Below are 18,779 nucleotides of genomic sequence, written 5' to 3'. Positions count from 1 at the left end.
TACACATAGAACAACTATATAAAATGAAGATTTGAGGTATCGATGTGCATCATATATTATTGCAGAAAAAAATTAAACTCCAGTGGCATACCTTGCTCAGGATAAACGCGAAAAATAATGTTTTAGTATGGATCTTGTAGAAAAAAAGGTATGATCTGTCAGGAAAGTAAATGTACACCTATTTTTCGAGTCTGGCATTCCTGCGCTCCATCCGTGGAGAGTATGAGAATTAAATCAATCAAATGTTTACTGAGGGGCAAAAAGAAAAGCTTAATCTGAATAAGACATTGCAGAAGGGCACAAGCTGTGAATACGAATAGTGCATTGTGTAAATAAAGGACGACACCGAAAGAGAAAGCCAGAAACAGCTGTTAAACTTACAAAAAAAGAGTAAAAATTGTCGAAGTGGGAACATAAAACACAAATACAACAAATACGCCGACAACTAAACGATCACCATGCCGTGATCTTGGTGTAGTGGTTAAGGTGCTGGCTTACAAATGCAAACGACGCAAGTTCGAATCCTCGGCAAGGACATTTTAAAAATTTTTGTTAATAATACATACAACTCATGAGAGATGGTAAAAGAGGTCGTATTTAGTTTTTCGTAGCAATTATTATTGGTAATGTTTAGTACTGATAATACTTTTTGTCTTTGCGAATTGCTTTGGTTCTTGTCTTCATTTCGAAAGAGAAGAATATCCGAACAAATGCCACCAAAATTCCTCATATTTTGAATGTAAACGCCATTTGCAATTAGTAAAGAATAAAAATTGAACGTTCCGATGTAGCTGCAAAAAGTAAAAGGAAAAACATGGAAGTGGACCATACTCATGGTTATTAAAAATACAATTTCTACATGCCTTACACCTCCCGACCACGTTTCTACGTTAGCAAGTAAGAGGCTTGTGTTTAGGATAGGCTCGTCAATACGTTTTGCAAAGGGGCCCGGTTTAGCTCTGACGCACCACAGGTGCGAGAAGGGAGAAAAACACTTTTTCTCTCTCCCTCTGTGTGTCTATTTATCTATCTATTTGTATATATATAACGCTATTTGTGAATGCCATAACCACCCTAATTTTCAGCGGATTGAGACGAAACTTGGCACAAACATTAATTGTTGAAATATCTTGATGAGTTCGTTAACCAGAATAATCAGATGAAAATGTTCAAAATGGTGGCCCTTCAAACTCTTAAAAAGTTCCAAGGGAACCAAATTTCGCCCATAAATAGGTATTCAGAAAGTTTGAATAAATTTTCCTCTTTTACTGAAATATTTGTGTGCAGAAACTTATTGAAATATTGGACCCGATTAATCGCCTAAAGAAGGCTCACGCCCTTTCGCTACGGTCAGGTTTTTTTTTTTTTTTTTTTTGCAGGAGGGGGTTATCTTCCTATTGGAACAAGATGATTCTTACTGATGATATGAAATTACACATTGAAAGTGAAGTAACTTGTGTAACGTGTTTTTTGAAAGAATAATATAATAAATGTGAATTCCTCTAACACAGAGAACTCATGTATTTCGAGTTCGGGAGCCTGAATGGCGAGGAGTGTTATTTGATTTGCTTTTTAGTAACACATTGCATTGCAAATAAAGGTAGGCAACATTAGTGGTAAGTAAAACAATAATAATAATAATAATAATAATAATAATAATAATAATAATAATAATAATAATAATAATAATAGGTGTTGTTTGTGGCAAGGCAATATCTTCCTCAGTTCTTCTTCAAACGTAATGATTGTAACGCCATATCTCCCTTACAAACAAAATATTAGCAATTTATATCGAGAGAACGAGAAACTGTAGAGCGATGGGACCAACGTTGGACAGTAAGCTCTCATAGTACTCAGAAAAGTAAGCGATTTCAATGCAAAATGAACGAAGAGTCATTGTCATGGGTAGTCATGGGGCCACGGCAGAGCCCTCTTTAGGCAAAATGTCGATAGCTTATATCGAGAAAACAGGAGGTGATACTGGGATGGGACCAACGTTGGACACCGTGGACCCATAAGGCGCATCGAAAAAATTAGGGAGGCGGGCGCCAGCCAGCCTTACTTATTTCCACATAATAATATAAAATTATATTGTCGAAATACACACACGAGTTAGCTACTAATATTTCATATTATTATTATTATTATTATTATTATTATTATTATTATTATTATTATTATTATTATTATTGTTATTATTATTATTATGTTATTATTATCATTATTATTATTATTATTATCATTATTATTATCATTATTATTATTATTATTATTATTATTATTATTATTATTATATCAACTCCATGTATAATCTTTAAAAGATATACGGTTTGTATCTGAATAGTAAAAGCTAATTGACTGTCGATCTCGGTCGTCTGGAAGTCTTCAGGAGGCAAGGACATCGGTCACGTTCTGGGTTTGAGTTCCGAAGGGGCAAGTATTCGGGCTCGAGCAAACAATTGTTAAAAGTTATAGGCTTCATCCAAACATATTCAAAACAGCTGGGACCGGGTTTGGGCTTCCCAACGGCTCGAGCGGCTCGGCTTACAGCTCATTCAATATCGAACCGAATCGAGAAGTGAGCCGAGCCAACAGCTCACCACACCGAGCCGATTTGAGCCATCGGCTTAGTTGAGCTGAGTCGGAACGTGCTGATGAACTAGTTTCAACTTAGCTGGCTCGAACCGGTTCACATGAGCCGAGTAGGTGACCCATCCCAACCGAGAAAGCTCGAGCCATTGGCTCAATTGAGCTGAGTCGATGGCTTGTTCCAACTAAGCCGGCTCGGGTCATCGGCTCATCCCAAACGAGCCGACTCGAGCTGTTCGCTCAGTTGATACGAGCCGAGCCGGTTGATATCACTACCCGAGTTGGTCTTCTGCTTGGGCTCAAGAATTCGACCGTGCAGATCTCAGCCTTGATTTTAAGAACTACAGTATATACTTATATTGGTGATTACGACATTTGAGGCTGTCTCGTAATAATAATAAAAAAAACTCTTGTCTTCTCGTTATCTAGACGAGACGAGATACACTAAAATTGCCCCACGAGATGCACTAAAATTACGAGATGAGACGCACCTCTATCGTGAGCAACAAACACTAAAAGTATTCCACATTACTGCTTACATTTCTCATGGGTTTTGCTTTCCAGTCTGATCAGGCCAATATTTCAAAACGAGTTAAAACGAGCTGAACGAGCGAGAGAGCCATTATCAAACTCAACTCAACTCGAAACTAGACCTCGAAAACAGCGACTTGGCTCGGAACTCAATTCAAGAAAATTACCTTTGACTCGACTCAAATTGTACTCGAGTTGAATTGAATTTTGGCTCGACTTGTGCTCATCCCTATTCGTGTTTGTATTTTATGTTTCCACTTCAACAATGTCTACTCTTTTTTCTCGTTTTACCTGCTGTTTCTGGATTTCTCTTTCGGTGTCGTCCTTTATTTACACCGTGCACTATTCTTATTCCCAGCTTGTGACCCGCTTCAATGTCTTATTCAGTTTAGGCTTTTCTTCTTACATTGACTTCACATGTGATTGATTTAATTCTCACTTTCCGCGCACGACCGATGAAAATGTTTTATTATTATTATTATTATTATTATTATTATTATTATTATTATTATTATTATTATTATTATTATTATTATACTATTGAACTTGCACGGCGAAATTACTGTATAATATGATATCATTTCTGTAATTTTACTCCATTGTGTGTTATTTAGTTTATTAATGGGCACTAAATTATCTCCAGATCAACGAATAAATTAACTACGGTATGCACTTTGGTGGAAATATCATTGCAATAAGATTATTGGTTCGTTCCAAACATGTTCATGTAATGATATTTCCACCAAAGTGCATGCCGTAGTTAATTTATTCGTTGATCTGGAGACAATTTAGTGCCCATTAATAAATTAAATAACATACAATGGAATAAAATTACTGAAATGATATCGTATTATACAGTAATTTCGCCGTGCAAGTTCAATAGTATAATAATAATAATAATAATAATAATAATAATAAAACATTTTCATCGGTCGTGCGCGGAAAGTGAGAATTAAATCAATCACATGTCAAGTCAATGTAAGGAGAAAAGCCTAAACTGAATAAGACATTGAAGCGGGTCACAAGCTGGGAATAAGAATAGTGCATGGTGTTAATAAAGGACGACACCGACAGAGAAATCCAGAAACAATAGGTAAACGAAGAAAAAAAGAGTAGAAATTGTTGAAGTGGAAAAAAAATACAAATACGAATAGGGTTGAGCAGGAGTCGAGCCAAAATTCGACTCGACTCGAGTTCAATTCGTGTCGAGTCAAAGGTATTTTTCTTGTAGTACTTAAAATTATACTGTAGTTTTTAAAATTAAGGCTGAGACCTGCACGGTCGAATTCTTGAGCCCAAGCAGAAGACCAACTCGGGTAGTGATATCAACCGGCTCGGCTCGTATCAACTGAGCGAAGTTGTTGTATTACTATACATCTGCTTCCGCCCCTGTCAAATCTGGTCGATCTCGTTGACGCGACATATTTGCTTTTTTATACCCCTTTCTTCGTTTACTGAACAAAACAGTAACTATTCTGAAATATACTACTGCGCATGCCTCGTAGATAAATATTTCTGATGCCAATAGTTTCCGTTTTGTCCAAGGAATGTTCTTTTTCTTATTCCCAGCATGACCCTTTTATTACATTATATGAAGAGCATGTAGGTCTAAATACCTCATGTATTACATATAATGTAGGATTTACTCTTGCAGCAGAGAAGAAACATGTGATCATAGTATACAACCCACAGAAGTGATAGCTGGCAAGACAGTGGTCGTAATCCCTAACGACACAGGGAGAGAGTGGTGCCCTTCCCGCTGGTCTAGTCGCTAGCACGTGCGCCTTTGGTGTATGGAGTTCCGGGTTCGATTCCCGGCGGGAGAGCAACTATGATTTTTAACTGTTCTCGATGTTTCTGTGTTCGTGTCTCTGTCGTTATAAGTTATTAGAAAAAGCAAGTTAAACGAGTGAAGCAAGTAAAATTAGCAATAAGTAAGTTACTGAAACACGTTCAGTGAGTCAGTTAAAAAAAAAGTGGACAAAGCACTGGCTTTTCGCGCCGTCCATGCGAGTTCGAATTAATCTCGGCTTGATTTTTTATCCATTTGAGAGAAAATATTGCTTCTTTACGCTACAGGTAGTCCACTCTTTTCGTATTTTTCGCTGTCGTTCACAGTTAAAGTAACTGACTATTATTCTTTCTACGAATGATGGATCTTCTCTTTGGCTTCATGTCAAACACGCACACGTAATGAAAAGACGCTGTCGATAATAATTATAATAATAATATGAAATATTAGTAGCTAACTCGTGTGTGTATTTCGACAACATAATTTTATATTATTATGTGGAAATAAGTAAGGCTGGCTGGCGCCCCCCCTATTTTTTTCGATGCGCTTTATGGGTCCACGGTGTCCAAAGTTGGTCCCATCCCAGTATCACCTCTCGATATAAGTTATTGACACTTTGCCTAAAGAGGGCTCTGCCGTGGCCCCATGACTACCCATGACAATGACTGTTCGTTCCTTTTGCATTGAAATTGCTTACTTTTCTGAGTACTATGAGTGCATACTGTCCAACGTTGGTCTCATCGCTCTACAGTTTCTCGTTCTCTCGATATAAATTGCTAATATTTTGCTTGTAAGGGAGATATGGCGTTACAATCATTACGTTTGAAGAAGAATTGATTAAGATATTACCTTGCCACGAACAACAACTATTATTATTATTATTATTATTATTATTATTATTATTATTATTATTATTATTATTATTATTATTATTATTTTACTTACCACTAATGGTGCCTATCTTTATTTGCAATGCAATGTGTTACTAAAAAGCAAATCAAATAACACTCCTCGCCATTCAGGCTCCCGAACTCGAAATACATGATTTACAGTTCTCTGTGTTAGAGAAATGCACATTTATTATATTATTCTTTCAAATAACACGTTACACAAGTTACTTCACTTTCAATGTGTAATTTCATATCATCAAAACAATCATCTTGTTCCGATAGGAAAATAACCCCCTCCTGCAAAAAAAAAAAAAAAAAAAAGAAACCTGACCGTAGCGAAAGGGCGTGAACCTTCTTTAGGCGATTAATCGGGTCCAATATTTCAATAAGTTTCTGCACACAAATATTTCAGTAAAAGAGGAAAATTTATTCAAACTTTCTGAATACCTATTTATGGGCGAAATTTGGTTCCCTTGGAACTTTTTAAGAGTTTGAAGGGCCACCATTTTGAACATTTTCATCTGATTATTCTGGTTAACGAACTCATCAAGATATTTCAACAATTAATGTTTGTGCCAAGTTTCGTCTCAATCCGCTGAAAATTAGGGTGGTTATGGCATTCACAAATAGCGTTATATATATACAAATAGATAGATAAATAGACACACAGAGGGAGAGAGAAAAAGTGTTTTTCTCCCTTCTCGCACCTGTGGTGCGTCAGAGCTAAACCGGGCCCCTTTGCAAAACGTATTGACGAGCCTATCCTAAACACAAGCCTCTTACTTGCTAACGTAGAAACGTGGTCGGGAGGTGTAAGGCATGTAGAAATTGTATTTTTAATAACCATGAGTATGGTCCACTTCCATGTTTTTCCTTTTACTTTTTGCAGCTACATCGGAACGTTCAATTTTTATTCTTCACTAATTGCAAATGGCGTTTACATTCAAAATATGAGGAATTTTGGTGGCATTTGTTCGGATATTCTTCTCTTTCGAAATGAAGAAAAGAATAAAAGCAATACGCAAAGACAAAAAGTATTATCAGTACTAAACATTACCAATAATAATTGCTACGAAAAACTAAATACGACCTCTTTTACCATCTCTCATGAGTTGTATGTATTATTAACAAAAATTTTTAAAATGTCCTTGCCGAGGATTCGAACTTGCGTCGTTTGCATTTGTAAGCCAGCACCTTAACCACTACACCAAGATCACGGCATGGTGATCGTTTAGTTGTTGGCGTATTTGTTGTATTTGTGTTTTATGTTCCCACTTCGACAATTTTTACTCTTTTTTTGTAAGTTTAACAGCTGTTTCTGGCTTTCTCTTTCGGTGTCGTCTTTTATTTACACAATGCACTATTCGTATTCACAGCTTGTGCCCTTCTGCAATGTCTTATTCAGATTAAGCTTTTCTTTTTGCCCCTCAGTAAACATTTGATTGATTTAATTCTCATACTCTCCACGGATGGAGCGCAGGAATGCCAGACTCGAAAAATAGGTGTACATTTACTTTCCTGACAGATCATACATAAAGCCATGAACAAGAGAGGAATAACTTTCTGTTGAAGAAGAAAAGATAATACAAAATGTAAAATAATACGAGTACACGATATTCAAGAATTTAGTGAGAAGAGCGAAAAAACGTGGTTTGATTGTAAATACTAAATGAGAGGATAGTACAAGTAAATAATAATAATAATAATAATAATAATAATAATAATAATAATAAAGGGAAGACTTCTACGCAGGTAATTGACGCACAATACGGTATAAGATGAAAACAATTCAGTACAAAATGAATTATCTCGAAATTCGATGGGAACGGAACAACATTAATTTCTTCTTTCCACTTTGAGGGTCACTTTTGACTCACTTCTGGTGGCATACAAAAGTGGAAATACTTGAGCAAAACGAGAACAAAACGTTGTAAAAGAAATAATGTCCAACTTCAGATCGAACCGAACAGCCATTCTTTTACGATCTATTTCAGAAAATTTTGAACCACTTTCGATGTTGCGCAAAACATACAAATTGGCGCACAAAACGAACACAATTCAATGCAGAACTAATTATCTCGAAATTCAGATTGGGTGGGACAAGTTAATGACGCTAATTAAAGCTAATCTATATATATAACATTGAAAATCACTATGTTTGTGACTCTAAATCTCCTGAACCGCCCGACCGATCTCAATCAAATTTGTAACATGGATGAGGTTCGAGGCTGGGCTGGTTTTAGGCTATTCACTTTGATCGTAGGACTAAGGGTTGGAGGTGGAGGAGGGGTATAAAAATAAATAAAACTTAATAACTCCTGAACCACTCGACCGATCTTGATCAAATTTTCAACATAGATGAGGTTCAGTCCTGGAATCGTTTTTATGATTTAAATTTGACGGAGCAACGTAGGGGAGGAGAAGGAGGGGGAGATATATAAAAATCAATTTATATAAGACTGAAAGTGACTATTTTTCTAACTTAACTCTTGAACTATCCGACCAATCTCAATCAAAATTTCAAAATACATGAGGTTTGGATCTGAAAACATTTTTGTAATTTCACTTTAACGGTAGATCCTAGGGAGGGGGAGGGGAGAGGGGCGTATAAATAAAAACTAATAAAACCTAATAACTTTTGAACCACCCAATCAATCTCGATCAGATTTTCAACATATATGAGGGGTCGGACCTTGGGTGTTTCTGTCGTTTCACTTTGACGAGCCAATCTAGGGGAGCAGGAGGGGGAGATATATGTAAAAAAAAGTTGAAATTAAAATGACTGCCTTTGTGACTTCATTATTCTTGAACCACTCGACCGATCTCAAACAGATTTTCAACATATGTGAGTTTAGTGGCAGGAATTGCTTTAGGCTATTAAGTTTGACGATGCAACGTAGGGTTAGGGGAGGGGGAGAGGAATTTAAAAATGATCAAAAATGACCGATATTAGTGTTGAATCCATAGTTTTCGGGGTCGATGAGAGAAACAGTGACACTTCTGATGCTGTTTCAATCCAAGTTAAGCCCTGATAGTTGGGGAGGGGAAGGTTAAACGTAGGGGAGGGGGATAAACATTTAAAAATGATCGAAAATGCTAATATTAGTGTCGAATCCATAGTTTTAGGAGTAGCTGAGATTAACAGTGGCATTCTGATGCCGTGTGCCACAACATGGAGGAGGAGAGGGGATCTATATAGAATAATAATAATCGAAAATGACCAATATTATGTCTAATACACAGTTTTCGGGATCATTCAGATTAACAGTGACATTTCCGATCCTTTTTAAATCCAAAATCAGCACCGCCACTTGGGGGAGGGGAAGAAAGAGATATATATATATATAAAATGATCGAAAATGGCCAGTATGAAATTTATAGTTTTCTGGGTCAGTTAGATGAACAGTGATACTTTCGATCTCGTTTAAATTCAAATTCGACCCCGCAACTTTGGGAAGGGGGAGGAAGAAATATTTAAAAATGATTGAAAATGACCGATATTAGTGCTGAATCCACATTTTTTGGGGAGGCTGGGATAACGGTGACACTTCCGATGCCAAGGTCCGCAACATGGGGAGGAGTAAATATATATATATATATATATATATATATATATATATATATATATATATATATATATATGAAATTAAAACGAAAGCAGCATATTTCACGGGTACTAAACACATGATGTACGGAGTTGTGCATTTAAATTTTTATTTCAACCCAGCAAAGCGGGTAATATATGCTAGTATACAATAAAACCCAAGTTCAAATCAAACAAAATTGTCATTTTTAAACCGGTGTAAAACTTATCACTTCTAGTTAGCTATGCGCAAAAGTCGAGAAATGTATCGAATCTCGACTCGAATTCGAGTCGAGATTTGAGTCGAGACACACTTTGTAAAATTCGAGACGACTCGAGTCGACACTGCTCGTAAAAATCTCGACTCGACTCGAATGACCCGAAAATCTTTCTATAATTTTTAATATTGTTTTGAAGAAAGTATGCACTCAGAAACAGCCTTGAAAACAATTCCAGCATTTATTACTTTAGAAAGGTACAGAACGCATAAACTTAATAGTTTAATCTTTCGAGATCAAGATTTAACTTTCAGCTCATTCAGTTAATTAAAACTAATAATTAAAGTCGTGATGTTTGATTGTACTTCAAATATATAATAGTATTTGATTTTCTAGTATGTATAAAACTATTATCCCTAGCCTGATCTAGTTTGTATAAAACTGTTACTATAAAGTGAACTCATAAATACTCTGAATGAGCAACTGGCAGTCTATAGTATTTTAGCATAGTTATAATTATTGTGCTTTCGTTCCCGTGAACACAATAGGGATACATAACTTCTGGAATATTCCCTTCCAGACCTACCTACTATCGATATAAACCCGTCCAGGCGATAGCAGTGTCACCTGCCGAGGAGTGCCTGCTAGTCAGACACATGTACGGTGCATGTAGTATCACTGAGAGTGCTGGCCGTGTGAGGAAGGCGCGCGATCTATCAGAGTTTGACCGAGGGCAGGTTGTAATGGTTCGGGGACTCGGCACGAGAATTTCAGAAACTGCAGAACTTGTCGGGTGTTGGAGGTGTGCTGTGGTGGTTGTCTTCAACAAGTGGAGAAACCAAGGGGAAACGACGTCTAAACGTCTAGGGGTTGCGCCTCCCACCTCATTACAGATGTAAAACGTCGTAGGTTGGGCAGACTGGTAAAACAGGACAGGCAGTGAACTGTGGCGGAACTAACATAAGACTTTTATCCTGGGCAAAGTACAAGTGTGTCTGAACACACAATGCACCGAACACTCCTAACGATGGGCCTTCGCAGCCGACGACCCATCCATGTGCGAATGTTAACACCATGAAATCGGTAACTACGACTGAAATGAACATGTTACCATCGCCACTGAACCTTGACGCAGTGGCAGAGCATTGCATTGTCTGATGAACCCGATAACTTCATCATGACGATGGGAGGGTGTGAATCCGTCGTGTTCCAAGGGAACAGCTTCTTGTACTGCGGGACGGAGACAAGCTGGCGGTGGTTTAAGTATGCTCTGGGGAACATTCACGTGAGCATCCATGTGTCTAGTGGAGTTGGAGCAAGGCACCATGACGGCCGAGGCGTATCGCACACTGCTTACAGACTACGTAAACCCCTTCATGACGACCATGTTTCCCAACCGTAGTGGCATTTTTCGGCAACATAATACAACATGTCACATGGCCAGGATTGTGATGGAGTGGTTCGAGGAACACAGGGGCAAGTCCCAAGTGATGTGCTGACCGCCCAACTCGCCGGATCTGAACCCAATCGAACACATCTGGGATATAATTGAACGTGACGTTATAGCGCATCGCCCCCTACCCGGAATTTACGGAAATTAGGTGACCTGTGTGTACACATGTGGTGCCAACTCTCTCCAGCGACCTACCAGGGATCATTGCGTTCATGCCAAGACGCGTCGCCGTTTTATCTGTGCCAAAGTTATACATACTTATAATTAGGTAGGTAGTCATAATGACCTGGCTGATGTGTGCGTAGATTTTGACTAATATATTTTGTCTCGACTCGAATTTCGAGACGCCTCATCTCGAATTCGAGTCGAGTCGAGACAGAAACATATTTTCGAGTCGAGACACAATTTTTCTTGGCGAGTGGAAACAGGCTTAAACCTCGACTCGACGCGTGCGGATCTCTATTTCTAGTCACAGTGAATCTTACAAAGATCAAATTGTATGTGAAGCACAGGGTGTATACAGTCTTGTAAATGGAATATCGTTATGGAAGAAAGGTTTAGATAGTCCAGAAGACGGTATGTGAATTATACAAACTAATTTTCTTCTATGGTTAAGAATCTTCGCGTTTCTGAAGCTGCAGACTAGTTAATTTGTCTAACTTTGATTTTAATTATCACGCAATCAAATAATTTAATTTTCACATTTGTCGTTGTAATCTCTGTTCACGTATTATTCAGCACAGGATAGAATCTTATACAATATGTTTGAACTAAAAAACTTAGTTTCATTTTTTTATTTCTCAATAGTTTCGTATAATCTAAGCTGATTTATTTACTAAGTTGTTATGAATACAAAATAAAAAAACACTAATGATTCGCAACGCTTAAAAGATTCCCATACTTACTGCTTTCATGGATAACTCTGCAAAACTGTGAATAGTGAATACGACCATCTTGTATTTTAAAGTAATCTGTAAGCTCTCCTATTTCCTCGTCATTCAACCCAATTCTTGACTTGAGGGGACCAGCCATAATTGAAAGAAATTGGGATTCTGCAACAAAAGAAATTAATATTCTTTCAAATTTCCAGACTCAGATACAAGCATTCTACTACTTGGTCCTACTTATTATAAATTTTTATTGGTGGTGTGGCCTGGCAAATGGTAAATAATAATAATAATAATAATAATAATAATAATAATAATAATAATAATAATAATAATAATAATAATAATAATAATTCCCTGTAGTCTGAGAATGTTATTACTGCTATCAAAAACTACAGATTATTTATTCTTACAATGTTTCGTTCATGACCTTATGTAAAAGCAGATTTGAGCCAACCTGAAGGTAAGCGATATATACATCCAATGATCTAGCCTCTGGTGTGAAGTTGATCGGTCATGAAGCTGAATGGCTTTCAGTGATCGTGAATTTGAAACTTAGTAAGACTGAGGCAAAAGTAGAGATGCAAAAAAGCCGGCTTTTTTGAATCGATGGTTTTTTTCACATAAAAAGCCGGCTTTTTTGGGAAAAAAACGAGAATTTTGGAAATTTTGGCTTTTTTCAACTTCATGATTTTTCTATCTAAATAGCTTTCTTATAGTATATTCTATAGTTAGATAAGAATTCCATGACCTGAATGTGATATTTCGCTCTGAAATTCACCATCAAGATGGATGGAGCACATGTTTTACGAATTAAAGCTAACATGAAGAATGTAGTATTTGAGGGTAATTTTAGAGGCTATTAAACTTTATTTTAACTTTTGAGTTATCGACATCTTTTTTCTTCTCTAGTTTGTCATCCGTGTTTCATTTCTAAGAGCTTTTAGTACTCTAGCTTCTAGCGCAAAAGTTAAACTTGCCCGTTTTTCTATTTATCCGTCAAAGCGTACGTTTTTCAATATATCCGTCAAACCGTACTTCCACATTTCTGTTATACTGTAGCTGTGAAGTGATTTAGCAATAATTTTCCGGACACAACCTTGAATACCAATTTATACAAATAATCAGTAGCGGATTTAGAAAAGTACTTTAGGAGGGTTTTTTTCTGATTGTTTCGTTTTCTAAAAGGTCCTAATTTTATTTGGGAAGTGCTTGAAGTTTATGAGTACAGGCATAACTAATATTTCGTTTCGTTTATATGTTTAGCAATAATCTTCCGGAAACAACTTTAAAAATCATTTTATACTGAGAATCAGTAGCGGATTTAGAAAAGTATTTTGGGAAGGGTTTCTTACTAATGTTTAGTTTTTTTAAACATTCGTAATTTTTATTTGACGGGAGCTTAAAGTTTATGAGTAAAGGCATAAATAATATATATTTCGTTTGTTGCAGACATTCCGTAACTTTGGGGAACGGGCTTCAGTCCGAAAGACCGCCCCCCTAACCTTCGCAAAACCGTCACTGCTGGTAATTAGTAATAATAACTATTTAAAAACAATAAAAAAGGAAGTCGCCCAACTCACAGTACACGCACTATTTCTACATTCACAGATGGAATGAAGAAAAGCTTTGTCAGAATGGTCGAATGCTGGTTGAATCCCGGACTTCCCGATAGAAGCGCAAAAGCTAATCACTCAGTCATGTTTGTTGTGCAGTTGTATTTAGCTTAACTTAAATATATTCCGTAGTCTTTTTTTTGGGGGGGGAGGGGGAGTTCCGTAATGATATGTTGAATCCCTCTTGTTAAAAATTCAGAAAACTTGAGGATTGGGTAAACTGTGATGGTGGTTCTATAAAACTTAACTGTAGAATTTCAAGAATATACAGAACCAAAAGCTCTAGATGTGCAGTCTTTAAGTGTATCATATAAATCTAAGTATTTCTCTTATGTTTTATTTTAATTTTATTTTGTTTCAAAAAGAGGGTATGGAATATTTTGAAGTAAAAATACTACATACTATTTTGCTAGTTATTTGTGTATTCTTTAAAAAGAAGTGTTTACTTTTAGGGTTGGCTGATTTACACCAACCTTTTTTTTTAATAACTGGTTTAAACCACAAAAATAAAAAGAATGAAAAATGCGAATCGTGTGAACTTCATGGTAACGTTTCCAGATATCAAACCACCTGCAATAGTTTTATTTCCCTTTCACCTTTTAATCAAGGTGTCCCATGTTCAATTCTCGGTCGAACCACAATCCTTCTTTCATGCGTAACCCAAGTAGCGGTTCGGATGTCAGTTTAAGCGAAAGTCTTCTCCTTGATAACCTCGGTATTTCGTAAGGATGTTAAGCCTAAATATACGAAACAAACCAAATTGTATATTTCTACATGCCTAAATGCGTGTTGTTTTATAAAGAAGCCAATATTGCTTAAATATATTGATAGAAATTGGCAAAATTTATCGATTGCCTACGTAGCTTCCAACATTAGCTTGGATTGGACTTTCAATGATATCTACGTACCGGTACTAAATTTGTAATTTAATACCTCAGTTTTAGCGTACTGATTATGATACGTTGACCTTTAAATTTTACATGCAAAGCAATAACAGGATTTTCCCGTTATTGTCTTACATTTCAAGTAATGACGGGATTTTCCCAATGGCTAGGGCGGGAGATTCTCAACTTAAGAAATTTACTGACCGCACTTCTTTAAGCTTATGGGAGTTCTTCCGGCATAACCCCGCTGTTGCATAATAACATCAAGGCGAAACAAACTTAGGCTATTTCTGTGAATATGTAATATAAATACATAAAGCAAAAAATCTAAGTCAAAAAAGCCTGGTTTAAACCAAAAAAGCCTGGTTTAAACATCCCCCAAAAAACGGGTTTTTTGCATTTTAAAAAACAACCACGGTTCTTGCCAATTCTGCTTACTTTTGTATATAGGAGGTTAAAAAATTCTTATTATATACATTGGTTAATCCTGTGGAATTCATAATGTAAATATGTTGAAGAAAAATTGTTTGAAATATTTTTTCGAAATTCATAGTTTATTTTCGATGTTTTATATTATTATCAGCATCAACCACTAATTAAATGATTTTTTGTGTTATAGAGAAGCGATACAAAGTCTGTTTTATCAATTTAAAGCAGTATTTTGAAAAAAGCCCAAAATTTCCGAAGCAAAAAAGCAAAGCAGAAAAAACCGAGTTTTTTTCCAAAAAAGCCGGTTTTTTTCCGAGCCCTTGCATCTCTAGGCAAAAGTAATTGGATTAAGGTTGAATTTGACTAAACTTTGCAATCAGTGCTAATTGCTGTATATAACATCATCGCTCCATCATCGTTTCATACAAAATTTTAGCCATCATAATCACGCTGAGAAGCTAAGAATACGGGAATAGCATTAGCGAAAGTCAAACTTATTACGGTGTCAACCTCTGATCATTACCATTTAAACGGTATAAGCGAATTCTTTGGACGTAATGAAGAATCATTACTTATCAGAATCAATTTTCTTTTAACGGTTTCGAAGCGATCGTTAATTAAAATCAACGAACATTAAACAATGTTAACATTGTAACTAATGTCATTCATAAATGCGTTATTAAGGAGTGAATTTAAAAGATGCGTTTTTTCTATTGTTTGCCGCTTATGCATGTGTGTGGTACTTCATTCGGGATGGCGGAAATGTAAACTCAATGTTGAGTATCCTTTTAGTATATACAGTCCGCGGCATAAAATTTGTTACAAAAATTCCAAGTCCAAATGAATAACAAACTCTTGCCCAGTTTTCTTATGCATTCCCGCAATACATGTATCAATCGATTAGTTGCTTCTAGTATTTATTCCAACTCCTCCCCGTCCTCCACCTCTCCTTGTCTAAAGCAGTGTGTGTGACGTAGTACACTCTTTCCATTCAGTTGAAAAAGAAACAGGAATCAAGTTTACAACGTTATAGCTTTAAAACAGTCTTTTCCATTCGTTTGTTCTGAAATATTTTTAAGAGCCTAAATTAAAGGAAAGTCACACAATCTTCCCAGAGCTTCATAAATATCTTTAGTTTCATTCTTTTCTTTCTTTAAAGAGTGCAAGCTAGTAAGATGCTCCCTAAGAAATCTATGGAAATTGCCAAGAGCTCTAAAATATCCACGGACAGAAACGAGTTTTATTCAATGATTCATTGAATTTCTTTTCAGCAAGTGCAACCAAATGTTTCAGGGGCGTCATTTGGGCAGGACAGAAGGGTGTAATTCCTCCTCTCTTGAGCTTCATAAATACGTATTTTTTGATCAAATGTATAGTAATACACTAATAAACAGTGAAAATCTTATGTCGCCGAAGAATCTCTTCCTTCCTCCCCCCGAATAAAGTCTAAAAGACACTGGTTTTAACAACAAACCTATAGAGTTACGATAGCACATTGCTAAAGAGCTTACATTTGGTTTCAAGAGTCGAAGGTTTGATATCAAGCCATATGACTTCCTGGGTGACATTGAGATAGAGAGAGAGAGGGATTCAAGCATGGAGACAGTGAGGGATGATTTGGATACACAGGTTTAGAATTGGAGAAAAAATGATCGGACAGTATTCGTATTATGACGAAAATTCTGATTTTGTGAAAGATAAGAAGGGAAGTTTTCGAACTGCGAGGATCACATTAGGCAGTTGTCGAGTTAATGTGGAGAACTCTTTTTAGAGCATCAGATGATTACGAAAGGAGAGAAAGATCTTCAGAACTGAGGAATTAAGATTTTAAAAAGTCTGGTTTCGGCGACGGGTTTCGAACCACGAACCTTGTGGTCATCGAACCATGATTTTATCCATTCTGCTACGGAGGATTCTATTACTCGTTCACATACGTTTCCCTTAGCTGCGTTGAAAGCTACCTTAAGGGGATATTCCAAAAGTTGACTCGGTAGATGCGCCGTTCAGTTAGGACGTAAACCTCTTGTAACTTAGTTACAATGTGCAAAATGAACTTCCTCTTCTACAGGACACTTTTTAAAGCTTTAAAATTTGTTACTATTGTTTTAATTAAGTTACATTTGATAGAACCATCTGATAAAGTAGTGCCAAGCCCTGTGCGTCATTGTCTGTTAGGTGAATGGTTAATGTAAGTTACTCCTACGTGGATGGTCCGAGCTTCCAATCAAGACCATTCTTATTGATTATTTGATTTGAGCTACGCTCATACTGTATATTCCACAAGTTCAAGTTTGAAGTAATGTAGTCACAGCTAGTTTAATTCGAAATAATTTTCCAATATTATATTTGTTACTAAATTTACATGGCACTCCTCACTGTTTGTAGCCCTGCATAAATGCAAAATTGTTTTAAAGGTATATTTTACTTTCAAGTATTATTGATTTTTTTTAATTGTCCTTCAACTTTATTTTATAATTATTTTCTATTTCTTAATTATAACATATTTTATATTTATATTGTATTCTATGTTACACGTTTATTATTTACATTTTATGTCTTACCTTTGAAGAGGAGCTTTTGACAATTCAGAGCAGCAGGGACATACACAGGATGCAGGCCTTGGCAATCCAGAGCTTTTGCCCCGCGAAATCATTTCTTTTTTCTTTGTATATATATCTAATTTTATAGATGGTGATAGCAGGGGCGGATCCAGAGGAGTGTGTTTGGGGTGATCGCATCCCCCAGATTAGGGAACTTTTTATACTTTTTATTTTAAAAATAAAACATATCCTAATTATTTTTCATCTTTGTATTATAAACGTAAATTAAAACCTAAAGTAGATAGGCCTTACTTTCTTAAGAAAGTTAATTCTACAGAAGAGATCTTTCTCATTTTCTATTTGTTTCTTTTCTTTTCTTTTCTTTCTTTCTTTCTTTTTTCTTTTCTTTTTTTGCAATCCGCTCTTACCTTGATTTGACTTCGAACGACCGCCCCTCCCAAACAATCATCCTGGATCCGCCCCTGGATGATAGACATTTTATTAAAATATGCCCTCAATCGCTCAAATAAATTCCTATCAAGCTTTCGATTGCTGAAATAAATTTCTGTCTACGGCCCTGCAAAACAGTGACGATTATAGGGAGTGATCAGTTAGTAATGCCTCCCTGGAGCAACGACACTTCCCCAGAAGTCATATCTCCGATAATTCAGAATGTGATTTGTGCATTATCACTTTTCACTCTCAGTGTCTTGAAACGCACCAAAAAGGAACTGTTCTGAAGTATTTACTGGTTCTCCCTATGACCCCATTTCAATATGGCCAACCTTGGACACATACACATCTGAAATATCACCTTTTATGTCAGTGATCCCGAAAACTATCCATTCGACACAAATATAGGATATTTTCGATTCTTTATTCCTGTCACCCTCCCATTGTCAACTCGATGCCAACCAAGGCTTATTTTGGACTTACGCAGCATCCACAGTGTCACTTTTCATCTTTGCACATGAATTCGACACTAATTTCATTCGTATTTGACTACTTTTACATATCACCTTCACCTCTTGGTAGGGATTTTTTCAGTATCTCGCCCCCACAACTATGGAGAAATTTCAACCAACTAAGTATAATTATAAATTATCATCTGAAACACAAAAGTACGGGTGATCTTTTTCGCAGAGGAATTCGTTAACTACTGTTTCAATATGAATGTATTGGCTTTTTTTTCTCTGCATGCTGAAGATTGCCAAAGGGCTAAACTTCATCTGCACTTTTGTGCAATGAATATAGGTTTTAGTGTTTTAATTTACTGAATACTCGCTTAGATGTTGCTCTCGTCACAGAAAAAGTGATATACAGTTATAAACGAAAAATGAAATGAAATATCTCATTTTTACGTCCCA

General features: G+C 36.3%; 1 protein-coding gene across 1 annotated transcript in view; it reads right to left on the bottom strand.

The window, feature by feature from the left end:
- Positions 1-18,779, bottom strand: part of LOC145679576 (uncharacterized) — a 694,799-nt gene that overhangs the window by 616,932 nt on the left and 59,088 nt on the right. Inside the window, exon 3 of the mRNA XM_081750156.1 lies at positions 11,962-12,108. Within this exon, the coding sequence (XP_081606282.1) occupies positions 11,962-12,108 (147 nt within the window). The remainder of the gene's footprint in view (positions 1-11,961; positions 12,109-18,779) is intronic.

This window comes from Thermobia domestica, chromosome 1 (genome assembly GCF_964235325.1).
Source record: "Thermobia domestica chromosome 1, izTheDome1.hap1.1, whole genome shotgun sequence".
NCBI classification, from domain to species: Eukaryota; Metazoa; Arthropoda; class Insecta; order Zygentoma; family Lepismatidae; genus Thermobia; species Thermobia domestica.
Note: the sequence above shows the minus strand (reverse complement) of the source record. Positions and strands in the feature narration are given on the sequence as shown.